The sequence below is a fragment of the Scyliorhinus canicula genome, chromosome 24, assembly GCF_902713615.1.
Source record: "Scyliorhinus canicula chromosome 24, sScyCan1.1, whole genome shotgun sequence".
Classification (NCBI taxonomy): Eukaryota; Metazoa; Chordata; class Chondrichthyes; order Carcharhiniformes; family Scyliorhinidae; genus Scyliorhinus; species Scyliorhinus canicula.
Window position 1 is genome coordinate 24,922,268 of NC_052169.1, and position 27,948 is coordinate 24,950,215.

A 27,948-nucleotide genomic window follows, 5' to 3' on the forward strand; every position below is an offset into this window, starting at 1 on the left:
TACTCTATAGAATTATATCCCTTATTTTATATTTTCTCTCCATGCTCTTCCTAACAAAATGAATTTGTAAAATTTCAAGGCTTATTAAAACGTGATGTAATAAGTAAAGGTGAGAAGAATCGAATAATGCAATGTGTGTGTGTGGAGGCAAATAGCTTCATTCCATAAACTCCAGGGACATAAGCAGCCAAATGATTTACACTGACTAGTGTTATGGGCCAGGGTTTAGAGAATCCCAAAGTGTATCATGGAGTTCACCTGACCCACAGCTTTTACTAGATTGTGGTATGGGGAGCACACGGCCCATTCGACAGGGGTGGTACAGCAGAAATGGAAAAGTATCTTTTAAAGCAAAACAATGTTTATTCTATGAACTCAAGTTAACCTTTTTAAAACATAGTGAACATCTTAGCGACCACAAATTCAAATACAACCCCCTAGGTAATCCTGAATAACTTCCCAAACATCCAGAAGACAAAAGAAACACATTTTAACAGAAGCACATCAGGTTTACATTCACTACTGAAAACGTTTATAATTCTGAATTCACCAAATGATCAAGAGATAGTCTTTTGATGGCAGAGAGATCAGCAGTACACCTGCTCTGTCTGGCTTCAGCTCCAACACTGAAAACAAAACCAAAAAAAAAACAGGCACACCCAAACTTTTCTCAAAGTGAAACTAAAAAGCAGAGCCAGAGTTCAGCTCCACCCACACTCTGACATCACTGCAGCCAGAGCTCAGCTCCACCCACACTCTGACATCACTGCAGCCAGAGCTCAGCTCCACCCACTCTGACATCACTGCAGCCAGAGCTCAGCTCCACCCACACTCTGACATCACTGCAGCCAGAGCTTAGCTCCACCCCCACTCTGACATCACTGCAGCCAGAGCTCAGCTCCACCCCCACTCTGACATCACTGCAGCCAGAGCTCAGCTCCACCCCCACTCTGACATCACTGCAGTAACATGAGCAGACAGACATTTCTTAAAGTGACATTCTCATGACACTAGTGATTGCTGAAGCTACCTGCTTAACCTTGGTACATCCAGCAACAAGTGAACTTATGGCAAGGAAAAAAAAAGTCTCTTATGCCTCACGCTAAAAACTCAAGCGTACTCCACTGAAATTCCTCCTTACATGTCACTGCTCTACCTCAAAACCGAAGGCTAGATTTAAAAAGTGATGGTGAGAGGGCACGAGGAATATCTGTACAGTCATAGAATTTCACACACAGAGAAACACAGACTGCTTCCCTATTGATACGTCCCGATTGTTTCAATCGTCACATTCTCACGTGTAACAGAGATTTGTATCTCAATGAGGTAGGTCGTGAAAACAAAGGTGTATTCCAATTACCTCTCTTTTCTCAAAAGAAACATACCTGCAGAATATGTTCATTGAATTTTTAATAATCCGATTTTGAAAAGTGAAGTATAACCAGTACATCAAAATGTGAAGAGAAATACACATTTCAATGACAAAATTACAGCTGCTTTTGGTTACAGCGGGGAAACATATTTGTAAAAATACAGGTATTTCTATACTAACTGTCCACATATACACATCTTCAAATCGACAAATTGATCAGCTAAATTTAGAACAACATGGACAGGGTTCTAACTTTGTCATTTGAAAATATTTTAACTCAAGTAAACATAAGTCCATCAGAGACATTTAGGCATCAAAACAAATATTCCACCGTTAAACATCAGAAGGCAAATGATAAATCTACATTCAGGAAGCAAAGTCGGACTTCAAAAGATAGCGTATTTTTACGTTCAGTAATTTTTGCTGCCATAGTGAATGATCCGATTAAATATAGAAATAAAATCAGCTGAAAAGGTACAAGAACGTTTCATGTTTGGTTCCTTCATACTGATCGAAGCACTGAGTTTACTGGTGAGGTGACAGTGCCATTAGATGTTACAAGTTTAGTCAGTGTGCAAACCAGCTCAAAATACAACCTGCTCATCATGACGTACATACCTGTTATTTACTGTGACATTGTATGATGGAGGTAAGAAACGTACATTTACAAATTTGAACATATTTACATTTAATGATGAGACACGGGTTAAAAAGCATACGGTGTAAAGTTGGTATAAGCAAACCGATTTCAAATCACTCATTCCATATCCTGTTGCATGTTTAAAACAAAAAGAGAGAGGAAAAAGTAAGAATCTTGCCATGTTAGAAGATTAAAGAGTAAATGTTTTTTCATTTAACAGCTTTGCAATGTGATGAAAGAAACAAAATGAAAACCTGCAATAAAAAGATGACTAGGAAATCACAAAGGGTTTCAGGAAAAGGAGAACTGATTGATATTTTTGCTGTGCGGGCTACAATGGGCAGCAACAGAGACACGACAGCAGGTGGAGATGCACTATTGCTAACTACAAAGTGGTCTTTGGAGCTTGTAACAATGAGCAGCACAGTGGCACAGTGGTTAGAACATAGAACAGTACAGCACAGAACAGGCCCTTCAGCCCTCAATGTTGTGCCGAGCCATGATCACCCTACTCAAACCCACGAATCCACCATATACCCGTAACCCAACAACCCCCCCCCCTTAACCTTACATTTATTAGGACACTACGGGCAATTTAGCCTGGCCAATCCACCTAACCCGCACATCTTTGGACTGTGGGAGGAAACCGGAGCACCTGGAGGAAACCCACGCACACAGGGGGAGGACGTGCAGACTCCACACAGACAGTGACCCAGCCGGGAATCGAACCTGGGACCCTGGAGCTGTGAAGCATTTATGCTAACCACCATGCTACCCTGCTGCACAATGGCTTTACAGGGCCAGGGTCCCAGGTTCGATTCCTCATTTGGGTCAATGTCTGTGTGGAGTCTGCACCTTCTCCCCATGCCTGCGTGGGTTTCCTCCTGGTGCTCCGGTTTCCTCCCACAAGTCCTGAAAAACGTGCTGTTAGGTGAATTGGACATTCTGAATTCTCCCTCATTGTACCCGAACAGGCGCCGGAATGTGGCAACTAGGGGCTTTTCACAGTAACTTCATTGCAGTTTTAATGTAAGCCTACTTGTGACAATAAAAATTGTCAAAAAATTAATGATGGGAAAAGACGAAAGTAGAAGATTTTGCGTCTGGTTCTACTGCACAGGAATGTGCAGGGCAAGAAGTAGTCAGGACCCTGCGTAATGGAAGTTGAACAAGAGGACAGAGGATGGGATGGTCCCTCTAACAATTGGAGAGCAGAAGAGTAGGTTGTTGTGCCAGACTGGAGGTGCCGAATGGTCTACTCCTGCCTCTACGCTCCTAAGATGTGACAGTGGGGGAGAACATGCCATTAATGAAAATGGCACAGGACGATTTGATAATCGCACCCCCCTTGTCCCACCAGCCTCCAGATCTGCAAAATCTCTTCTTGCCATTCCTGCTGTTGACTGTAATTACTGCTCAAGCTGCACTCCCTTCATCACTGAGAAACAGACACAGCTTGGGACAATCAGATTATCTGAATGGTTGCATTTTGCCTGCGAGTGTGAGCCTACACTTTCTGAAACTTGCCAATTCTACCTTGCTTCCATCTCTGAGCATTTGTACAAGATCCCTTTCTGTGAGCAGATGATAACTAACATTGGAGGTTCCAAAACTCAATGACTTGGATACCACTTGCAACATGCTTAAAAGGACTGAATATCAATAAGTCCCTGTGCAAAGAGTGACGAAAGGGCAAAGTGTACAGATGCACAGACCTTGAAGCCACTACAATGGAGCCAGGCGAGGACCCATTGAGTTTCAAAGATGCACAGTAACTTCATTGCAGTGATAATGTAAGCCTACTTGTGACAAAGATTCTCATGAGGTCCTGGGATTCAGAAGGTGACGAGAGATCACAAACACAGGCTCTGCAATCTCTGATCAGTCACTGCCGAAATAATGGAATAGGTCACTGAAAAGAAAAATGAGGATTACCGGCAGGAAAACAATATTTTACATAATGTCATAAAGGGCAGGTCCTGCTCGAGTCTTGCTGAGGATGTGACATCACAAGTGGAAGATGGAACTCTGCGATTGAATGTGCCAAATATGGCAAAAGCTCTGAATAAATAACTGCGGTGCAGGCTTAGGATAGCGGGCATCTTCAGGAAGGCTTGAAGGCATACAGGGAGTCGGCAGAGGGTATTAGCTGGGGGGGGCGGGGGGGGGGTTCGGGTACACAGAGGGAGAATTCAGAATGTCCAATTCACCTAACCTGCACGTCTTTCGGGACTTCTGGGAGGAAACCGGAGCACCCGGAGGAAACCCCACGCAGACAAAGGGAAAAAGTGCAGGCTCATCACAGTGACCCAGCGGGGAATCGAACCTCGGTCCCTGGAGCTGTGAAGCCACAGAGTTATCGACTTGTGCTACCCATCTCACACCATGTCGCGCCCACAATACTGCCATGGCTCGTGCGTCATACCCTCTCTAAAAAGGACTTTGGACTCGGAGAGGAAGAATATGGAGTGCCTATATAAACAGTGTTTAAGCACCAAGTCATACAGCAAAAATATGCGACAGCATTGTCAACTGGAACGCAAAAATTATAACGCAGCTCAGCGAGCGGAGACACGGCAAACGCAGCTCAGGGAGCGGAGACACGACAAACGCAGCTCAGGGAGCGGAGACACGACAAACGCAGCTCAGGGAGCGGAGACATGGCAAACGCAGCTCAGCGAGCGGAGACACGGCAAACGTAGCTCAGTGAGCGGAGACACGACAAACGCAGCTCAGGGAGCGGAGACACGACAAACGCAGCTCAGGGAGCGGAGACACGACAAACGCAGCTCAGGGAGCGGAGACACGGCAAACGCAGCTCAGCGAGTGGAGACACGGCAAACGCTGCTCAGGGAGCGGAGACACGACAAACGCAGCTCAGGGAGCGGAGACACGACAAACGCAGCTCAAGGAGCGGAGACACGACAAACGCAGCTCAGCGAGCGGAGACACGACAAACGCAGCTCAGCGAGCAGAGACACGACAAGCGCAGCTCAGGGAGCAGAGACACGACAAACGCAGCTCAGGGAGCGGAGACACGGCAAACGCAGCTCAGCGTGCGGAGACACGGCAAACGCAGCTCAGCGTGCGGAGACACGACAAACCCAGCTCAGGGAGCGGAGACACGACAAACGCAGCTCAGCGAGCGGAGACACGGCAAACGCAGCTCAGCGAGCGGAGACACGACAAACCCAGCTCAGGGAGCGGAGACACGGCAAACGCAGCTCAGGGAGCGGAGACACGACAAACGCAGCTCAGCGAGCGGAGACACGGCAAACGCAGCTCAGGGAGCGGAGACACGACAAACGCAGCTCAGGGAGCGGAGACACGACAAACGCAGCTCAGCGAGCGGAGACACGACAAACGCAGCTCAGCGAGCGGAGACACGACAAACGCAGCTCAGCGAGCGGAGAGACGGCAAACGCAGCTCAGCGAGCGGAGACACGGCAAACGCAGCTCAGCGAGCGGAGACACGGCAAACGCAGCTCAGGGAGCGGAGACACGGCAAACGCAGCTCAGCGAGCGGAGACACGACAAACGCAGCTCAGCGAGCGGAGACACGACAAACGCAGCTCAGCGAGCGGAGACACGACAAACGCAGCTCAGCGAGCGGAGACACGACAAACGCAGGTCAGCGAGCGGAGACACGACAAACGCAGCTCAGCGAGCGGAGACACGGCAAACGCAGCTCAGCGAGCGGAGACACGACAAACGCAGCTCAGGGAGCGGAGACACGACAAACGCAGCTCAGGGAGCGGAGACACGGCAAACGCAGCTCAGGGAGCGGAGACACGACAAACGCAGCTCAGCGAGCGGAGACACGACAAACGCAGCTCAGCGAGCGGAGACAGGACAAACGCAGCTCAGCGAGCGGAGACACGACAAACGCAGCTCAGCGAGCGGAGACACGACAAACGCAGCTCAGCGAGCGGAGACACGGCAAACGCAGCTCAGGGAGCGGAGACACGACAAACGCAGCTCAGCGAGCGGAGACACGGCAAACGCAGCTCAGCGAGCGGAGACACGGCAAACCCAGCTCAGGGAGCGGAGACACGACAAACGCAGCTCAGCGAGCGGAGACACGACAAACGCAGCTCAGCGAGCGGAGACACGACAAACGCAGCTCAGCGAGCGGAGACACGACAAACGCAGCTCAGCGAGCGGAGATACGGCAAACGCAGCTCAGCGAGCGGAGACACGACAAACGCAGCTCAGCGAGCGGAGACACGACAAACCCAGCTCAGGGAGCGGAGACACGGCAAACGCAGCTCAGCGAGCGGAGACACGGCAAACGCAGCTCAGCGAGCGGAGACACGGCAAACGCAGCTCAGCGAGCGGAGACACGGCAAACGCAGCTCAGCGAGCGGAGACACGGCAAACGCAGCTCAGCGAGCGGAGACACGGCAAACGCAGCTCAGCGAGCGGAGATACGGCAAACGCAGCTCAGCGAGCGGAGACACGACAAATGCAGCTCAGCGAGCGGAGACACGGCAAACGCAGCTCAGCGAGCGGAGACACGACAAACGCAGCTCAGCGAGCGGAGACACGACAAACGCAGCTCAGCGAGCGGAGACACGACAAACCCAGCTCAGGGAGCGGAGACACGGCAAACGCAGCTCAGCGAGCGGAGACACGACAAACCCAGCTCAGCGAGCGGAGACACGGCAAACGCAGCTCAGCGAGCGGAGACACGGCAAACGCAGCTCAGCGAGCGGAGACACGACAAACGCAGGTCAGCGAGCGGAGACACGACAAACGCAGCTCAGCGAGCGGAGAGACGGCAAACGCAGCTCAGCGAGCGGAGACACGGCAAACGCAGCTCAGCGAGCGGAGACACGGCAAACGCAGCTCAGGGAGCGGAGACACGGCAAACGCAGCTCAGCGAGCGGAGACACGACAAACGCAGCTCAGCGAGCGGAGACACGGCAAACGCAGCTCAGCGAGTGGAGACACGGCAAACGCAGCTCAGGGAGCGGAGACACGACAAACGCAGCTCAGCGAGCGGAGACACGGCAAACGCAGCTCAGGGAGCGGAGACACGGCAAACGCAGCTCAGGGAGCGGAGACACGACAAACGCAGCTCAGGGAGCGGAGACACGACAAACGCAGCTCAGGGAGCGGAGACACGACAAACGCAGCTCAGGGAGCGGAGACATGGCAAACGCAGCTCAGCGAGCGGAGACACGGCAAACGTAGCTCAGTGAGCGGAGACACGACAAACGCAGCTCAGGGAGCGGAGACACGACAAACGCAGCTCAGGGAGCGGAGACACGACAAACGCAGCTCAGGGAGCGGAGACACGGCAAACGCAGCTCAGCGAGTGGAGACACGGCAAACGCTGCTCAGGGAGCGGAGACACGACAAACGCAGCTCAGGGAGCGGAGACACGACAAACGCAGCTCAAGGAGCGGAGACACGACAAACGCAGCTCAGCGAGCGGAGACACGACAAACGCAGCTCAGCGAGCAGAGACACGACAAGCGCAGCTCAGGGAGCAGAGACACGACAAACGCAGCTCAGGGAGCGGAGACACGGCAAACGCAGCTCAGCGTGCGGAGACACGGCAAACGCAGCTCAGCGTGCGGAGACACGACAAACGCAGCTCAGGGAGCGGAGACACGACAAACGCAGCTCAGCGAGCGGAGACACGGCAAACGCAGCTCAGCGAGCGGAGACACGACAAACCCAGCTCAGGGAGCGGAGACACGGCAAACGCAGCTCAGGGAGCGGAGACACGACAAACGCAGCTCAGCGAGCGGAGACACGGCAAACGCAGCTCAGGGAGCGGAGACACGACAAACGCAGCTCAGGGAGCGGAGACACGACAAACGCAGCTCAGCGAGCGGAGACACGACAAACGCAGCTCAGCGAGCGGAGACACGACAAACGCAGCTCAGCGAGCGGAGACACGGCAAACGCAGCTCAGCGAGCGGAGACACGGCAAACGCAGCTCAGCGAGCGGAGACACGGCAAACGCAGCTCAGGGAGCGGAGACACGGCAAACGCAGCTCAGCGAGCGGAGACACGACAAACGCAGCTCAGCGAGCGGAGACACGACAAACGCAGCTCAGCGAGCGGAGACACGACAAACGCAGCTCAGCGAGCGGAGACACGACAAACGCAGCTCAGCGAGCGGAGACACGACAAACGCAGCTCAGCGAGCGGAGACACGGCAAACGCAGCTCAGCGAGCGGAGACACGACAAACGCAGCTCAGGGAGCGGAGACACGACAAACGCAGCTCAGGGAGCGGAGACACGGCAAACGCAGCTCAGGGAGCGGAGACACGACAAACGCAGCTCAGCGAGCGGAGACACGACAAACGCAGCTCAGCGAGCGGAGACAGGACAAACGCAGCTCAGCGAGCGGAGACACGACAAACGCAGCTCAGCGAGCGGAGACACGACAAACGCAGCTCAGCGAGTGGAGACACGGCAAACGCAGCTCAGGGAGCGGAGACACGACAAACGCAGCTCAGCGAGCGGAGACACGGCAAACGCAGCTCAGCGAGCGGAGACACGGCAAACCCAGCTCAGGGAGCGGAGACACGACAAACGCAGCTCAGCGAGCGGAGACACGACAAACGCAGCTCAGCGAGCGGAGACACGACAAACGCAGCTTAGCGAGCGGAGACACGACAAACGCAGCTCAGCGAGCGGAGACACGGCAAACGCAGCTCAGCGAGCGGAGACACGACAAACGCAGCTCAGCGAGCGGAGACACGACAAACCCAGCTCAGGGAGCGGAGACACGGCAAACGCAGCTCAGCGAGCGGAGACACGGCAAACGCAGCTCAGCGAGCGGAGACACGGCAAACGCAGCTCAGCGAGCGGAGACACGGCAAACGCAGCTCAGCGAGCGGAGACACGGCAAACGCAGCTCAGCGAGCGGAGACACGGCAAACGCAGCTCAGCGAGCGGAGATACGGCAAACGCAGCTCAGCGAGCGGAGACACGACAAATGCAGCTCAGCGAGCGGAGACACGGCAAACGCAGCTCAGCGAGCGGAGACACGACAAACGCAGCTCAGCGAGCGGAGACACGACAAACGCAGCTCAGCGAGCGGAGACACGACAAACCCAGCTCAGGGAGCGGAGACACGGCAAACGCAGCTCAGCGAGCGGAGACACGACAAACCCAGCTCAGCGAGCGGAGACACGGCAAACGCAGCTCAGCGAGCGGAGACACGGCAAACGCAGCTCAGCGAGCGGAGACACGGCAAACGCAGCTCAGCGAGCGGAGACACGACAAACGCAGCTCAGCGAGCGGAGACACGGCAAACGCAGCTCAGCGAGCGGAGACACGACAAACGCAGGTCAGCGAGCGGAGACACGACAAACGCAGCTCAGCGAGCGGAGAGACGGCAAACGCAGCTCAGCGAGCGGAGACACGGCAAACGCAGCTCAGCGAGCGGAGACACGGCAAACGCAGCTCAGGGAGCGGAGACACGGCAAACGCAGCTCAGCGAGCGGAGACACGACAAACGCAGCTCAGCGAGCGGAGACACGGCAAACGCAGCTCAGCGAGTGGAGACACGGCAAACGCAGCTCAGGGAGCGGAGACACGACAAACGCAGCTCAGCGAGCGGAGACACGGCAAACGCAGCTCAGGGAGCGGAGACACGGCAAACGCAGCTCAGGGAGCGGAGACACGACAAACGCAGCTCAGCGAGCGGAGACACGACAAACGCAGCTCAGCGAGCGGAGACAGGACAAACGCAGCTCAGCGAGCGGAGACACGGCAAACGCAGCTCAGCGAGCGGAGAGACGGCAAACGCAGCTCAGCGAGCGGAGACACGGCAAACGCAGCTCAGCGAGCGGAGACACGGCAAACGCAGCTCAGGGAGCGGAGACACGGCAAACGCAGCACGGCAATCAATACAGGACTTTGACTATATTTTTTCCAGTATCTAAACAATAGTAACAGATTTACCTCAAACAAGTCGCATCCCTCGGATTCAATACGATCATAAGGCCTGATGATTCCATCTTCACGGATACACCGTGGTGGGCGGAGTTTATTGACATCTTCAGTTGACTCTGCTACCCTGGAACAATCAGGTATTGTAATAAATGACTGGAACGTTTTTTGTTTATATCGCAAATTAATTTTTTTTCGAATCCATAACTTCAAAGACCGAGCAATTCCATTGAAAGCCGGCTTGATGGGCATGCCGTCTGCAACCTGAAACATTCATTCACTTGCTCCGCTGCGTGGGGACAGTCTGCACCATCAGCACTTTGCACTGCAGCAACTCACCGAGGTTTCTGTAATTCCCAAACCCGCAGTCTCCAAGGCCTTGAAGGACAAGAGCATCACGTGGCCGGGGAACACTGCCACCGGCACGGAAGCAGCATCCTGGCTTGGAAATAGCCCGCCAGGGCTTTGTCAACGCTGGGTCTAATTTCAGCAACTCTACTCCCGAAGAGCACTGTGGCTAAACCTTCAAGGTGGCAGCTCATCACCACATTCTCGAGGGGAATGGTCAGAAAACGCTGGCCGTGGCAGCAACCCTCGCATCCCAAGTGAAAATAAATTTAAACCCATGGCAAGTAGGTTCTGTATTTTACTAGATTAACAAATCAGAATTTAAGATGTTTGTCATTTTCATTTACACAGTGTCCCCCTCATGAATGCAGCTGGTGCAGTGGGTGAGATTTAACGTGATATTAAAAAAAACTCCAGTTCCTATTAAAACACATTCTGATATAATTTAAAATATTTAAGATTCCTGTTAGCTGTTCAGCGGGTGAGCAGGGGAGGCAGTGGCGAAGTGGGATTGTCAGCGGACTAATAATCCAGAGAGCCAGGGTAATGCTCTGGGCACCCGGTTCAAATCCCACCAGGACAGGTGGTGAAATTGGAATTCAATAGCTCCTAAACAACCCTCTTATAGAACATAGAACAGTACAGCACAGAACAGGCCCTTCGGCCCTCAATGTTGTGCCGAGCCATGATCACCCTACTCAAACCCACGTATCCACCCTATACCCGTAACCCAACAACCCCCCCTTAACCTTACTTTTATTAGGACACTACGGGCAATTTAGCATGGCCAATCCACCTAACCCGCACATCTTTGGACTGTGGGAGGAAACCGGAGCACCCGGGAGGAAACCCACGCACACACGGGGAGGATGTGCAGACTCCACACAGACAGTGACCCAGCCGGGAATCGAACCTGGGACCCTGGAGCTGTGAAGCATTTATGCTAACCACCATGCTACCCTGCTGCCTATGGACTGACCTCATTAATACTACACTCCTGTATGCTTCACCCGATGCCGGTGTCTATGTATTTTACATTGTATACCTAGCGTTACCCTATTATGTTTTTTTTTTCCGTGTACTGAATGATCTGTTTGAGCTGCACGCAGAAAAATACTTTTCACTGCACCTCGATCCACGGTTCAATAAACAAATCCAAATCGCAGCTCCAGGGTCCCAGGTTCGATTCCCGGCTGGGTCACTGTCTGTGTGGAGTCTGCACGTCCTCCCTGTGTGTGCGTGGGTTTCCTCCGGGTGCTCCGGTTTCCTCCCACAGTCCAAAGATGTGCGGGGTAGGTGGATTGGCCATGCTAAATTGCCCGTAGTATAAGGTTAATGGGGGGATTGTTGGGTTACGGGTATACGGGTTACGTGGGTTTAAGTAGGGTGATCATTGCTCGGCACAACATCGAGGGCCGAAGGGCCTGTTCTGTGCTGTACTGTTCTATTCTATTCTATTCTATTCTAAATCTAATAAAAATCTGGAATTAACAGTCTAATGATGACATTGTCGTAAAAAAAACCAAACATCTGTTTCACTGATACCCTTCAGGGAAGGAAATCTGCCGTCCTTAACTGGTCTGGTCTACATGTGACTCCAGACCCACAGCAAATGTGGTTGGATTCTCAAATGCCCTCAGGGATGGGCAATAACTACTGGCCCAGCCAGCGACGCCCACACCCCATGAACAAATTTTGTAAAAAGCAAACAACAGCATTTACAAATCCCCGAGGCTTCTCCATAGTGTGGAGCCACCGGCTCCGGTGAATTCTTACTTTTTGATTCCTTGTAAAGTGCTGCTTGCCATGTCAATGATCCCGCCCGTCGGTCGGGCAACCACACCGACCAGACCTTTGCCCACGCCTTTGAAGAAGCCAGCCGCACCTTCCTTTTTGGCGCCTGTGGCAGGAAATGGTACATAGTCACTTAGAAATGGTAATCCAATCAATGAACTGATGCTGCCGCCAACTGCTTACTGATATTAGACGTCACTCCTTCCTACATACCAGCAATGGAGGTTAACACAAAATAAATGTTGGAAAACTGATAATCCCTTGTACCTGACTAATTATTATAGGTCTACAATAGGCTTCACCCCCAGCCTCATGACTGATCAAGCAGATATTTGTGCTTTAGATTTCTCAAACATTTATTCCTCACATGGATAGAGTACAACTTAAAATGTACCAAAGAATGAAAAAGAAATGGACATAATGGCATAATATAAAGATATCAGTATCAAGGACAATGCCAAATATAGCCCAGATTCTTCCCAATCAGACATTTTAGTGAGAGAATCATCAAGTATTTAGAGCAGGCTTGTCCAACGCGAGGTCTATGACATCCTCTCTGTGGCCCCGGGGCCAACTGAATGGAATTTCAATGCAGAATTCTGCACGGAGCCAATCATCCAATCACAGGCTGTTTCTCTCCTGCGTTTGAGGGAGAGAAGTCGCTGATTGGAGGAGCAGTGAACACCAGCATCAGTGAGTGTGCTGGGCCAAAAGAAGCAAAGGTACATCGGGGCTGGAGCCTGGGGAGGGCCAGGTCAGGGCTGTAACCCGGGGAGGGCCAGGTCGGGGCTGGAGCCTGGGGAGGGCCAGGTCGGGGCTGGAGCCTGGGGAGGGCCAGGTCGGGGCTGGAGCCTGGGGAGGGCCAGGGCGGGGGAGGGCCAGGTCGGGGCTGGAGCCTGGGGAGGGCCAGGGCGGGGCTGGGGAGGGCCAGGGCGGGGCTGGGGAGGGCCAGGGCGGGGCTGGGGAGGGCCAGGGCGGGGCTGGGGAGGGCCAGGGCGGGGCTGGGGAGGGCCAGGGCGGGGCTGGGGAGGGCCAGGGCGGGGCTGGGGAGGGCCAGGGCGGGGCTGGGGAGGGCCAGGGCGGGGCTGGGGAGGGCCAGGGCGGAGCTGGGGAGGGCCAGGGCGGAGCTGGGGAGGGCCAGGGCGGAGCTGGGGAGGGCCAGGGCGGAGCTGGGGAGGGCCAGGGCGGAGCTGGGGAGGGCCAGGGCGGAGCTGGGGAGGGCCAGGGCGGAGCTGGGGAGGGCCAGGGCGGAGCTGGGGAGGGCCAGGGCGGAGCTGGGGAGGGCCAGGACGGAGCTGGGGAGGGCCAGGGCGGAGCTGGGGAGGGCCAGGGCGGAGCTGGGGAGGGCCAGGGCGGAGCTGGGGAGGGCCAGGGCGGAGCTGGGGAGGGCCAGGGCGGAGCTGGGGAGGGCCAGGGCGGAGCTGGAGAGGGCCAGGGTGGAGCTGGGGAGGGGCAGGGCGGGGCTGGGGCCTGGGGAGGGCCAGGTCAGGGCTGGAGCCCGGGGAGGGCCTGGTCGGGGCTGGGGAGACCCAGGTCGAGGTGGGAACCTTGGGAGGGCCAGGTCGGGGCTGGAGCTTGGGGAGGGCCAGCTCGGGGCTGGAGCTTGGGGAGGGCCAGGGCGGAGCTGGGGAGGGCCAGGTCGGGGCTGGAGCCTGGGGAGGGCCAGGTCGGGGCTGGAGCCTGGGGAGGGCCAGGTCGGGGCTGGAGCCTGGGGAGGGCCAGGGCGGAGCTGGGGAGGGCCAGGGCGGAGCTGGGGAGGGCCAGGGCGGAGCTGGGGAGGGGCAGGGCGGAGCTGGGGAGGGGCAGGGCGGAGCTGGGGAGGGCCAGGGCGGAGCTGGGGAGGGCCAGGGCGGAGCTGGGGAGGGCCAGGGCGGAGCTGGGGAGGGCCAGGGCGGAGCTGGGGAGGGCCAGGGCGGAGCTGGGGAGGGGCAGGGCGGGGCTGGGGCCTGGGGAGGGCCAGGTCAGGGCTGGAGCCCGGGGAGGGCCTGGTCGGGGCTGGGGAGACCCAGGTCGGGGCTGGAGCTTGGGGAGGGCCAGCTCGGGGCTGGAGCTTGGGGAGGGCCAGGGCGGAGCTGGGGAGGGCCAGGTCGGGGCTGGAGCCTGGGGAGGGCCAGGTCGGGGCTGGAGCCTGGGGAGGGCCAGGTCGGGGCTGGAGCCTGGGGAGGGCCAGGGCGGAGCTGGGGAGGGCCAGGGCGGAGCTGGGGAGGGCCAGGGCGGAGCTGGGGAGGGCCAGGGCGGAGCTGGGGAGGGCCAGGGCGGAGCTGGGGAGGGGCAGGGCGGAGCTGGGGAGGGGCAGGGCGGGGCTGGGGCCTGGGGAGGGCCAGGTCGGGGCTGGAGCCTGGGGAGGGCCAGGTCAGGGCTGGAGCCCGGGGAGGGCCTGGTCGGGGCTGGGGAGACCCAGGTCGAGGTGGGAACCTTGGGAGGGCCAGCTCGGGGCTGGAGCTTGGGGAGGGCCAGGTCGGGGCTGGAGCCTGGGGAGGGCCAGGTCGGGGCTGGAGCCTGGGGAGGGCCAGGTCGGGGCTGGAGCCTGGGGAGGGCCAGGTCGGGGCTGGAGCCTGGGGAGGGCCAGGTCGGGGCTGGAGCCTGGGGAGGGCCAGGTCGGGGCTGGAGCCTGGGGAGGGCCAGGTCGGGGCTGGAGCCTGGGGAGGGCCAGGTCGGGGCTGGAGCCTGGGGAGGGCCAGGTCGGGGCTGGAGCCTGGGGAGGGCCAGGTCGGGGCTGGAGCCTGGGGAGGGCCAGGTCGGGGCTGGAGCCTGGGGAGGGCCAGGTCGGGGCTGGAGCCTGGGGAGGGCCAGGTCGGGGCTGGAGCCTGGGGAGGGCCAGGTCGGGGCTGGAGCCTGGGGAGGGCCAGGTCGGGGCTGGAGCCTGGGGAGGGCCAGGTCGGGGCTGGAGCCTGGGGAGGGCCAGGTCGGGGCTGGAGCCTGGGGAGGGCCAGGTCGGGGCTGGAGCCTGGGGAGGGCCAGGTCGGGGCTGGAGCCTGGGGAGGGCCAGGTCGGGGCTGGAGCCTGGGGAGGGCCAGGTCGGGGCTGGAGCCTGGGGAGGGCCAGGTCGGGGCTGGAGCCTGGGGAGGGCCAGGTCGGGGCTGGAGCCTGGGGAGGGCCAGGTCGGGGCTGGAGCCTGGGGAGGGCCAGGTCGGGGCTGGAGCCTGGGGAGGGCCAGTCGGGGCTGGAGCCTGGGGAGGGCCAGGTCGGGGCTGGAGCCTGGGGAGGGCCAGGTCGGGGCTGGAGCCTGGGGAGGGCCAGGTCGGGGCTGGAGCCTGGGGAGGGCCAGGTCGGGGCTGGAGCCTGGGGAGGGCCAGGTCGGGGCTGGAGCCTGGGGAGGGCCAGGTTGGGGCTGGAGCCTGGGGAGGGCCAGGTCGGGGCTGGAACCTGGGGAGGGCCAGGTCGGGGCTGGAGCCTGGGGAGGGCCAGGTCGGGGCTGGAGCCTGGGGAGGGCCAGGTCGGGGCTGGAGCCTGGGGAGGGCCAGGTCGGGGCTGGAGCCTGGGGAGGGCCAGGTCGGGGCTGGAGCCTGGGGAGGGCCAGGTCGGGGCTGGAGCCTGGGGAGGGCCAGGTCGGGGCTGGAGCCTGGGGAGGGCCAGGTCGGGGCTGGACCCTGGGGAGGGCCAGGTCGGGGCTGGACCCTGGGGAGGGCCAGGTCGGGGCTGGACCCTGGGGAGGGCCAGGTCGGGGCTGGACCCTGGGGAGGGCCAGGTCGGGGCTGGACCCTGGGGAGGGCCAGGTCGGGGCTGGACCCTGGGGAGGGCCAGGTCGGGGCTGGACCCTGGGGAGGGCCAGGTCGGGGCTGGACCCTGGGGAGGGCCAGATCGGGGCTGGGGAGAGCCAGGTCGAGGTGGGAGCCTTGGGAGGGCCAGGTCGGTGCTGGATCCTGAGGGCCAGGTCGAGGTGGGAGTGGGGTGGGCAATTTTACTTGATTTTGCACAGGTTGAAATAGTGAAATGTATTTTTTTTAAATCAATAAGTCAAAGGGATGGAAAGCTAAAATGAGGCAGGGACAACACACAACAATGCTGCCAAGATGTGACCAGAATAGCTGCGAACAGCAAAATAACTGGTCATTAAAAAGGGGACAATAGAATAGCAGAGCATGCTTGCAGGAAACATAAAAACGGAGATTGGTGATGACAAATGTAGGACCTCGGGCAGCACGGTGGCGCAGTGGGTTAGCCCTGCAGCCTCACGGCACCGAGGTCCAAGGTTCGGCCCCAGTTCTGGGAAGCAGGAACAGGTTACCGAGTTGAATGATTAGCCATGATCGTAATGAGTGGCGGACCAGGCTTGAAAGGCCGAATGGCCTCCTCCTGATCCTATTTCCGATGTTTCCATGTCGTTGGATACATTATACAAAAGAGAAGCTTATATGAAGTACATTCAACAGTATTCAATGGTCTGTCCATCACAACATTGTTCCAAGACATTTACATGCAACGCTGCAAGGTTCAGACATGGTACCTTCAACTGGCTTTGTGACGATTCCTGTAAATCCTCCAACCACACCCTAAACAAAGATACAAGATGAATACTTGTAAATGTTTGGACATTACAGAATATGTTATTCAATTGAAATGATTATACTGAGGCATATGAAGCAGGATCACTGCATCCGTATGATAAGCATCGAGAAAACAAAGTTTAATGACAAAAGTTTGGAATAACTTTTGATTTGAAGGTTTCTATGGCAGCAGTGCGCTTGTGCAGTCTGACAGAGTGGGATTTGCCGCTCTGCTGATAATCCTGCTTTCCACTGCCGGGTGGTGACAATCCGAGGACAGGGACTCCATCACGACGCTGCTTTCACCCATGACCAGATCAGCAGCAGCGGGGGGGTCATGGAAGCAGGTCACGAGTTCACGTGGTGGAAAGTGACTTGGGAGATGCAATTGAAGGGAAATTAGGGCCCTCGTCACTCAGAGATCTGATGTTGCTTGCTGTTCCTAGGAGTGGCTTGGCACGCGGGAATGGAAGTAAGCAGTAAAAAAAAAAGGATGCATTCAAAATTGAGAGCTTTGAAACTGGATTTGTTCTCAATTCAGATCATAAAGAAAGCCACCTGACCTAAGGAGAACACACTGCCAAAGTTAGCGGTGCAGCCAATGTTATATTGTTGTATCAGCTGAGATTCACATCAGTCTGAAGTTGGAAGCTGCTCCAGACCACAGATCGTGGCATGAAGATTTACCTGTTTTTTATGCCACACTGTGTTTTACTTTCCTTTATAAAGTACGGGTTATTACGTTCGAATAACGCAGGTTATGGGAATGAGATGATGAGAATCACAGAATTATTAGGCCGCAGAAGGAGGCCATTCAGCCCATTGTGTCTGCACCGGCTCTCCAAACGAACATTATAACTTTGTGCCATACTGCTGTCTTTTCCCTGTACCCCTACACATTGTTTGATAAATGTTTGAAATTATAAACGGGATGGGGAAGGATAGACTATTCTAAAGATCAGTGTCCCGAAATCATTGAATTTATCGTGCAGAAGGCCATTCGGTGCATCGAGTCTGCACCAGCCCTTGGAAAGATCACCCTATCCCCATAACCCAGCAACCCCACCCAACCTTTTTGGACACCAAGGACAATTTAGCAAGGCCAATCCACCGAACCTGCAAATCTTAATACTTTCTCTCTCTCTCCAGAGAGGATGACTGAGCTATTGAATATTTCTCGCGAGCACTGTGTATTGCTTTTATTTTAGGTAGAAGCAGACTGTTTCCAGCGGTTGAGGGTCTAGAATGAGTGATACAAGATTAAATGGGTGAGATCTTGAACAAAGAGCAAGGGAAACTTATCTGTGCAAAGCTGAGGCCGTGGAATTGACTCAGAGGATTAGAGGGCAGGGCAGAAACAATGGCAAAATTCAGGATTGGGTTGAACAGAGGAGATTAGGACAGGTAAATGCGATTGGGCCTATTTACTCATGAGGAGTCGGATCACCAACGCAGTCTGGTGCAACCTCTAGGTACTTTGATGCCTGATCATGGGGTCAGCTTTAAATATAGAATAAAGGCCAGCACATATTTAGATGCAATGCTCCCATAGTTCTGACTCAGGTAATTTATACTGCTAAAGGTTCAGCTGCACACTAGAACGCCCTGAACCAATCATTGAAAGCACGAGCAAAGGGCGGACCCTGATGGTGTTGGAACAGATTCTGAGGCAGTGATCCCAAACATGGAAAAATAGCGCCACGGTACGACTTAATTTTCGTCCGGCAGGGAGAAGCCAAGATCATTCAGGGTGATACAGCACCACTAAAAACATCTTTATAAAAGGACACTAGTCTAGGTTACTTCTTACAGAATGGAACGGTTGGGACTGGGCTCTTTCTCAGTGCTGTGTCGCATCCAGTGCAACACGAATAAAGAAATACATTCAACTAAAGCCCATTTAATGATAAAACCAACCCGCAATGTGTTAATTTCTGTCCCGGGGTATTATATAGTAATGCTTCTTTCTCTGTGTAGAGATCTTTAACTTGTCGCTGAATGTTGTGTAGTTTACGACATCTCCACAAGGTGGTGGATAGTGTCATTGATAAACATCCTATCAAATTACCAGTGACATAGAACATAGAACATTACAGCGCAGTACAGGCCCTTCGGCCCTCGATGTTGCGCCGACCTGTGAAACCCCTCTAAAGCCCATCTACACTATTCCCTTATCGTCCATATGTTTATCCAATGACCATTTGAATGCCCTTAGTGTTGGCGAGTCCACCACTGTTGCAGGCAGGGCATTCCACGCCCTTACTACTCTCTGAGTAAAGAACCTACCTCTGACATCTGTCCTATATCTATGGAAAAGCATTAGGAAAAGCAAATGATCACATTTGTGTGTGTAACATGGGACCTGTGGTCATGGAAGGCATCATATTAAATTCTTTCTGGAGCATTCAGAAATCATTTTATATCTCATGTGCATGTCTGATAGAAGACAAACATTTATTTTTATCACGGGAGATACTAACAGGTTTGTTGGTATGGTCACAGTACTTGGATAGATCATTATCCTTAGGATTTACCATTTATACTTAATAAATGCAAAGAAAATAACTGCACTAAGCTCTCAATTGTCATGTTGTAAAAATGCAAGACTTCCCTACCCGTAAAAAGCCTTTCCCTCCTTTAGCCAAACTGTCGCCAAAGTCCTTGGGTTGACGATTCATCTCCTCCCTGCGTTTCTGCTGGTATTCTTTATCCATCGTGATCGCAGCAAGACCTTTGCCAACCGTGCCAGTGATCCTGGACACTACACCAGCGGCACCCCCTGTGTACAGCACATATTATTGGGCATAAGAAAATGAAGACACACTGTTGGGACTGAAGCCGGATCAAATCCAACGAATGATCGCCCACATAATGCAGCTGAGAAACAGGAGTTTTCTCATCATCAGTCCCAACGTGACACTAAAGCTTCGTCAAGAAGAGGGTCATCACCTACCAACAGTATGTCCAAGCAGACTCTTCACTCCGATCACGAAGCCCTCCGCAAACTCCTCTGGCCCCTGAACAGCGCCCTAAACATTCACAGTCACCAGTGTTAGAGAATTAAAACTTGGGTCAGCTTCCAAAATCATAGGTGACACATTTTCAATTCTTTCCTGATGGACTTACCTGGAAAGGTTCATAGAAGAATGCTTCCACCCCTTCCGACAGTCCTCTGATAAGGCCAACTGGGTTTCCAAGAACATCCAATCCCAAAACGAGCACATACATTTGTTTTAGAAACTTCAAGAGAAAGAGTGTTGAAAGGCTCGGTTAATGATATTGTTCAAGCTTTTCACTTCAGTATTTTGCACTTACGAAGGCACTGAATGATTCCGATTCAATATACAATCAATAATCTCTTTTTATGCAAACGCCCTCACTTGGAAGAGCATCAGTGATGTGTCACAAAACGAGGACCAAACCAAGCAAGAAAGAGTGAATTTTGGAAGACCATAGAAGCAGTTGAAAAGATGGACGTTAAAGCAGGTAGAGGGTAGGGGGGAAAAGTTATTACAAAGCAGGTCAGCTTTGGCTAAATGGCACTCTTGCTCCGGATTCTGAAGGTGATCTGCTCAAGCCCAACCAAGACTTGAACACACCATCTAAAATAACCCTCCAGTGTTGTGCTGAAGGAGTGCGGTAATGTCAAATGTGCTTCCATTCAGAAGGTACTTTAAACCTGCCGTTTAAGGTGGATTGGAGAGATCCAATAGTGATAATTGCAGACAGTCAAGAGAGTTCTCCTGGTGTTCTGGTCAACATTTATCTCCCCACGAAAATCATTTTAATTGATCCAGAATTGTGTTGTTCTCCTCAAAGGACAGTAAGAAGTCTTACAACATCAGGTTAAAGTCCAACAGGTTTGTTTCAAACACAAGCTTTCGGAGCACTGCACCTTCCTCAGGTGAAGTATGCCGTTTTGGATGCTGTTTGGGGAGGGGGGGGGGGGGGTGTCCTACCGGGGGACGGCCCTAGCGGCCAGGTCTCTGGCACTGAGTCTGGCTCTGTGGCTCAGAAGGGAAGGGGGGAGAATAGAAAAGAAATACTGATAGGAGGCTCAATGGTTAGGGGAATGGATAAGAGATTCTGCAGTCACGAGCGAGACTCCCAGAAGGTATGTTGCCTCCCGGGTGCCAGGGCTGTCTCGGATCGAGTCTACAGGATTCTTAAGGGGGAGGGGGAGCAATCACAAGTCGTGGTGCACATTGGTACCAACGACATAGCTAAGAAAAGGGATGAGGATCTAAAAAGTGATTTTAGGGAGTTAGGTTGGAAGCGAAAGAGCAGGACAAGCAGAGTAGTGATCTCAGGATTGCTACGGTTCCACGTGCAAGTGAGGCAAGGAACAGAGAGCGAATGCAGCTGAACACGTGGCTACAGGGCTGGTGCAGGAGGGAAGGCTTCAGATATGTGGATCATTGGGATATCTAATGGGGAAGGTGGGACCTGCACATGAAGTACGGATTGCACCTAAACTGGAGGGCCACCAGTATCCTGGGTGGGAGGTTTGCTAGAACTCTTCGGGAGGGTTTAAACTAGTTTGGCAGGGGGATGGGAACCAGAGCTATGGATCAGAGGATAGGGTAGCTGTTGAACAGGCAGAAATAGTATGCAGCAAGTCTGAGAGGAAGGATAGACAGTTGATAGGGCAAAGTTGCACTCAGTGGAATGGGTTATAGTGTGTCTGTTTCAATGCAAGGAGTGTCAGGAATAAGGAAGATGAACTTGGAGCATGGATCAGTACTTGGAACTACGAAGTTGTGGCCATTACGGAGACATGGATTTCACAGGGGCAGGAATAGTTGTTAGATGTTCCGGGGGTTTAGATGTTTTCAGAAGAATAGGGAGGGAGGTAAAAGAGGAGGGGGAGTGGCACTGTTAATTAGGGAATCCACCACAGCTGCAGAAAAGGATGTAGTTGAGGAGGGTTTGTCTACTGAGTCAGTAATGGTGGAAGTCAGAAACCAGAAAGGAGCTGTCACTTTATTGGGAGTTTTCTATAGACCCCCCAATAGTAGCAGAGAGATAGAGGAACAGATTGGGCGGCAGATATTGGAAAAATGCAGAAGTAACAGAGTTGTTGTCATTGGTGACTTCAACTTCCCTAATATTGACTGGAACCTCCTTAGTGAAAATGGTTTAGATGGAGCAGATTTTGTCAGGTGTGTACAGGAAGGGTTCCTGACTCAATATGTAGATTGGCCGACAAGGGGGGAGGCCAATTGGACTTGGTGCTCGGCAACAAACCAGGCCAGATGTCTCGGTGGGAGAACATTTCTGTGACAGTGACCACAACTCCTTGACCTTTACCATAGCCATGGAGAGGGATAGGAACAAACAGTATGGGAAGGTATTTAATTGGGGGAGGGGAAATTATACTGCTATTACACAGGAGCTGAGGAGCATAAAGTGGGAACTGTTCTTGGGGAAATGCACAACAGTAATGTGGGGAATGTTTAAGGAGCACTTGCTGCAAGTGTTGAATAGTTTTGTCCCACTGAGACGAGGAAGGAATGGTAAGGTGAAGGAGCCTTGGATGACAAGAGAAGTGGAGCTTCTAGTCAAGAGGAAAAAGGAAGCAAGGATCTGACTCGGTTCTAGAGGGTTACAAGGCAGCCAGGAAGGAACTCAAAAATGGACTGAGGAGAGCTAGAAGGGGGCATGAAAAAACCCTGGCGGGAAGGATTAGGGAAAACCCATGTATAAGCGTTTTACACTTATGTGATAAATAAGAGAATGATCAGAGTGAGAGTAGGGCCGGTCAGGGATAGTGGAGGGAACTTGTGCCTAGAGTCCGAGGAGATGGAGGAGGCCCTAAATGAATACTTTGCTTCAGTATTCACCAGAGAGAGGGACCTTGTTGGTCATGAGAACAGTGTGAACCAGGTTAATAGACTCAAACAGGTTGATATTAAGGAGGAGGAGGTGCTGGAAATTTTGAAAAGCATCAGGATAGATAAGTCCCCTGGGCTTGACGGGATATATCCAAGGTTACTACGGAAAGCGATGGAGGAGATTGCTGCTCCGTTGGGGATGATCTTTGCGTCCTCACTCTCCACTGGAGTAGTACCGGATGATTGGAGGGAGGCGAATATTGTTCCCCTGTTCAAGAAAGTGAATAGGGAAATCCCTGGGAATTACAGACCCATCAGTCCTGATACTTCACTGGAATAGATTTCTGCTCATCTAGCACCAGATGTTGGGCAGGCAATCTGACAATTTAAGACAGTGGTGTGGGAGAGGTGGTGGTGAGCTACAGTTGTGGTGTCAGAAAGCACTTTGAAACGGATGCTATGCCATTAGATGGGCGTCACGATAGCACAGTGGGTAGCACTGTTGCTTCACTGCTCCAGGGCCCCAGGTTCGATTCCCGGCTGGGTCACTGTCTGTGCGGAGTCTGCACGTCCTCCCAGTGTCTGCGTGGGTTTCCTCCGGGTGCTCAGGTTTCCTCCCACAGTCCAAAGATGTGCGGGTTAGGTGGATTGGCCATGCTAAATTGCCCGTAGTGTCCTAAAAAGTAAGGTTAAGAGGGGGGTTGTTGGGTTACGGGTATAGGGTGGATACGTGGGTTTGAGTAGGGTGATCATTGCTCGGCACAACATCGAGGGCCGAAGGGCCTGTTCTGTGCTGTACTGTTCTATGTTCTATCTTGCGGTCCACGTGCATAGATCCCTCAAAGTTGCCACCCAGGTTGATAGGGTTGTTAAGAAGGCATATGGTGTGTTGGCTTTCATTAACAGGCAGATTGGGTTTAAGAGCTGCGAGGTTTTGCTGCAGCTTTATACAACTCTAGTTAGACCACACTTGGAATATTGTGTCCAGTTCTGGTCGTCTCATTATAGGAAGGATTTGGATGCTTTGGGGAGGGTACAGAGGAGATTTACCAGGGTGCTGCCTGGACTGGAGGGCAGTCCAGTCTTATGAAGAAAGGTTGAGGGAGCTAGGGCTTTTCTCACTGGAGTGAAGAAGGCAGAAACGTGACTTGATAGAGGTGTACAAGGTGATGAGAGGCATGGATAGAGTGGATAGCCAGAGACTTTTCACCAGGGCAGAAAGGCTGTCACGAGGGAACATCATTTTAACGTGATTGGAGGAAGGTATAGGGGAGATGTCAGAGCACCTTTACACAGAGAATGGTGGGTGTGTGGAATGCACTGCCAGCAAAGGTGGTGGAGTCAGAGTCATTAGGGACATTAAAGCGACTCTTAGACAGGCACATGGACAGCAGTAAATTGAAGGGGTGCAGGTTAGGTTGATCTTAGATATGGATAAATGGTCGGCACAACATCGTGGGCTGAAGGGCCTGTACTGTTCTACATTCTAAAACAGGGAGTCACTGAAGTTAGGAAAAGTGGTGCAGATGAGAATTTCAGCACAGCTCTCGAGTAGCTGATATGAGGAGGATGCTGAGGAAACCAATGCAAAAGCCATTAGCCTGCAATACAAATGTTTTTTTTGGTCAGGATAGGTACAGAAGATATTTACAAACACAATCACTTTTGTGGTTGTCCAGTATTATATCATCCCACTGGTGAGGATAAGCGGTTACAAAATCTACGCACAGGCCTTTGCCATTGTTCATTTAACACAAAATCCTTGGAAATGTAGGCGGTGAGACACCATTGGGAAGCAGCTGGCCATTGCTAGCCATCTGTTTACAGCCCTGAACACAGGAATGCACCACAGTATTATACAGGAATAGGCACAAGACAGGGTGCCATGGCCTGACACACAGGTTTCTGAGAGGAATTCGTTGCTGCACCTCAATCGCGACCCAGATGTCAGAAACAAGAATGCCAACACCTGTGGATATTTGCACCTTGGCACAAGTCACCACCTTGAGGTTAGAAGAATAGAGCAACCTGCAGTAAATTGAAAAAATAACCACTTACTTGTTCGCTATAATGTGAAACTACAGCCCACATTAACTGGTTCCTCTTGTAGAACTGGAATTTCATTTCAAAGAATGCAAGCCTGTAATACAAGAAACTCTTAAGTTTCGCTTCAAAATTGACAGAAATAGATAAGCTTGAAGACATCTAACCATATAAGAAAATGCTATTCAACTCGTCCAGCCTGCTCCCTACAGTGACCGTTAGAATTGTGACAGGAGTGGGTAGCCTGCTCCATGGTGGATTGTATCCTGGTCATAGAATCCTTACAGTGCAGAATGTGGCCGTTCGGCCCATCAAGTCTGCACCGACCCTCTGAAAGAGCACCCCCCCCTGGACCCAGTCCCCCACCCTATCGCTGCAGCCCTACTGAACTGTTGGACGTTTAGGGGCAATTTAGCTTGGCCAATCCACCTGACCTGCACATCTTTGGACTGTGGGAGGAAACCGGAGAACCCGGAGGAAACCCATGCAGACACGGGGAGGACGTGCAGACTCCACACAGACAGGCACCAGAGGTTGAAATCGAAAGCGGGTCCCTGCCGCTGTGAGGCAGCAGTGCTAACCAATGTGCCGTCATGCCATCATAATTTCATCTTCATGCCAGTTCCCAATGAATGTTGATTAAAAACCATGTATAATACGACCAACGTTGTGCAGTATCTCACTCATTTAACCCCCCAACCCCAAAAAGTGAACAAAATAAAATTCCAGAATCCTAGTCCTTGAAGTACAAGGGACATAGACCTGAGTATATTTGATGCTCAACCTTTTAAGCCATTAATCACTAGATCTGCGAGAAGATATTGAGTGAAACCCAGTAACATTTGAAATCGAAAACCAAGACCTCCGAAGACAAAAGGCAGCCAGCCCGTGACCTTTTGATGAAGATTTGGTAGAGATGTTGAAAATTGTGAGGGGGCCTGGACAGAGTAGATCGGGAGAAACTGTTCCAATTGTAGAAAGGATGGAGAACGAGGGGGGCACAGATTTCAAGTGATTTGCAAAAGAAGCAAATGTGATGTGAGGAAAAACGTTTTCACCCAGCTAACGGTTGGGGTCTGGAATGCACGGCTTGGAAGTGTGGTGGAGGCAGGTTCAACCGAGGCATTCAAGAGGACATTAGATGATCACTTGAATGGAAATGTGCAGGGGGACAGGGAAAAGGCAGGGGGATGGCACTAAGTCATGATGCTCATTTGGAGAGCTGGTGCAGACACAATGGGCCGAATGGCCTTCTTCTGCGCCGTAATATTTGTGAGATTCGGTGATTGATTTTCTTCTCAAACAACCGTCTCCATAAATCCCTCTCTCATGCATTACCTTTTCAGCAACTGTGAGGAGCTAATGGACTTCTTCACTGCCAAGAACCTGTTCAACTGCCTCTGCTGCTTCCCTATTTCCCCAACAACGGCACTCCCTGTCCTCACTCCATTCTCTAATTTATTCTTCACACTTTCTCTGAGCATATTGCATCCACACGATCCAACGCCTCGTTACGTTGACTAAATTGCTTTCCACCTGACTTTAATTCCAGCCCCACCCCCCCCCCCCCCCCCCCCCCCAATACTAATTGATCTTATAAATGGTCCCCTCTCTTCAGGTTCCACTTCCTCTTCCTTTCAAAGCCAATCATCACCATCTTATCGAAAAGGCCCATCCGCAATCCCCCGAAACCTGCACACCGCCATCTTAACTTTAATTCCTCTTTCCTCACAAGTCCTCAAAGATATCTATGCTTCCCAAATCCATGCCCATGTTTTACAATCTCCCGAAAAATCAGGTTTCCGTCCTTTTCACAGCATCAAAACAGCTCGAAACAAAACCCTAAATGTGACCATGGTGCTGTTGTCTTTCTCTCGGCAGTTCTTAATCATTCCCTTTCATCATCTCTCCTGTTTGCCAGCCTGGTGAAGCTTTTCCAGCATCTTCCAGGACATAGATCCTTTTGCGATAAGATAATCAGAATTGTTTCCAATGTTGCCTAACCAAGGATGATTTGATTTATTTATTTATTGCCACGTGTGCCGAGGCACGGTGAAAAGTATTGTTCTGCTTACAGTCCAGGCAGATCGCTCCATACATGGAAACATAAACCATACTATAAATAACGGTTCTAAAATGAAATGAAAATCGCTATTGTCACGAGTAGGCTTCAATGAAGTTACTGTGAAAAGCCCCTAGTTGCCACACATTCTGGCGCCTGTTCAGGGAGGCTGGTACGGGAATCGAACCGTGCTGCTGGCCTGCTTTAAAAGCCAGCGATTTATCCCAGTGAGCTAAACCAGCCCCTAGAAGTAGGAACAGGATCTGTAGGGAAGTTGTAGCCACCAACGTCCGGCGCCATCTTGGGAAAAAAAAATAAAAAAATAAAAAAACATTTTAAAAATCCAGCTGCAGCCTGTTGTTTTTTTCCCCTTCTTTAATCTTAGTCCTGCCTTTGGCTTCTCCTTTCTCTCGTTTCTCCTCCACCGCTCCCCGTGCCACGACTGTTGGGCACCTCCAGGCGTCTTCTCCCTCTTCCTGGTTCCTCCAGCCCCCTGGGCCCAGCCTGCTGCTGCCTCTGGGGGAAGCTGGGCTGTTACAGGCAGCCTCACTGCCCCTGGCTGGAGTGTCTCTCTTCCTTTCATCATCTCCGGGCATCGTTGTGCCAACCCCTACTCCTCGGCGGCTGGACTGATTCCCCGCTGGCACCCACACCAGCAGCCCCGCCGACGTGGGCCTGCTGTTGCCCGGCCGTTTCGCTTACACCCTCCCTCGCTGTCCAGACTAGCTGCACCGCCGGTTCGGCTTCATCAGCCTCTCGCCGCTCCTCTGGCCGGGTGTCCAGCCGCACACCGGCCACGGTTCGGTCTCTCTCTCCAGCCGGCAGGCTTAATGTCATTCTGTCCTCACAGATACTGCTCACTGGCAATTAAACCAGTGTGATAAATGTCCAACATAACCTCTCTGCTTTTCTATTTTGTCTCTCTAGAAATTAACCTGGGCCTTGTTTTCTTACTCTTTATGGTCTTAAGCTGCATTGCCACTTGTAATGATATATGAATCTGTACCCTTAAATCCCTTTGCACTCCTACCCCATTGAGATTCCCACGGAATGTGTCCCTATTCCTCCAGCCAAGATGCACCACCTCAACTTTGCATTTGAATTTACTTAGCATCTAAGGGTTAACCCTTAATATTTGCTCAAATTGCAACGTTACGATCGTATTGATGTGTTTGATTCAGTTGTTCTCCTACTGGCAGTCTCGATGTTAAGAAGCGAAATCTGCTGCTTTGGACTTTAAGACAAAAACATACGTTCTCACAGTGAACAGCAGCATGCCAGACTTACTTAAAGACGAGATCGTCCACGTCTGTTAAGGTAGCTCCGATGCTTTTGAGCAGGATGTGGAGGGACTGGAGCGGCACTGCTTCCTGCTTTTCTCTACTTGACTCATCTCCTCCCGATTCCAGAGACAAACTTAGGTGCAACTGTTTAGGAAAAAAAGGTTGTG

General features: G+C 52.8%; 1 protein-coding gene across 7 annotated transcripts in view; it reads right to left on the bottom strand.

Annotated features, from left to right (window-relative positions):
- Positions 1-27,948, bottom strand: part of vps13c (vacuolar protein sorting 13 homolog C) — a 368,173-nt gene that overhangs the window by 15,249 nt on the left and 324,976 nt on the right. For 3 of the 7 annotated variants that reach the window (XM_038784422.1, XM_038784421.1, XM_038784420.1), the window contains 8 exons: positions 27,786-27,925; positions 24,452-24,533; positions 19,686-19,799; positions 19,513-19,588; positions 19,175-19,338; positions 16,520-16,565; positions 12,055-12,178; positions 9,943-10,057 (listed from right to left, as the gene is read on the bottom strand). In XM_038784422.1, the coding sequence (XP_038640350.1) occupies positions 9,943-10,057; positions 12,055-12,178; positions 16,520-16,565; positions 19,175-19,338; positions 19,513-19,588; positions 19,686-19,799; positions 24,452-24,533; positions 27,786-27,925 (861 nt within the window). Of the gene's footprint in view, positions 1-1,393; positions 2,142-9,942; positions 10,058-12,054; positions 12,179-16,519; positions 16,566-19,174; positions 19,339-19,512; positions 19,589-19,685; positions 19,800-24,451; positions 24,534-27,785; positions 27,926-27,948 lie in introns of those variants that run through there. The other 4 variants (XM_038784425.1, XR_005458696.1, XR_005458697.1 and 1 more) reach the window with 4 other exon arrangements.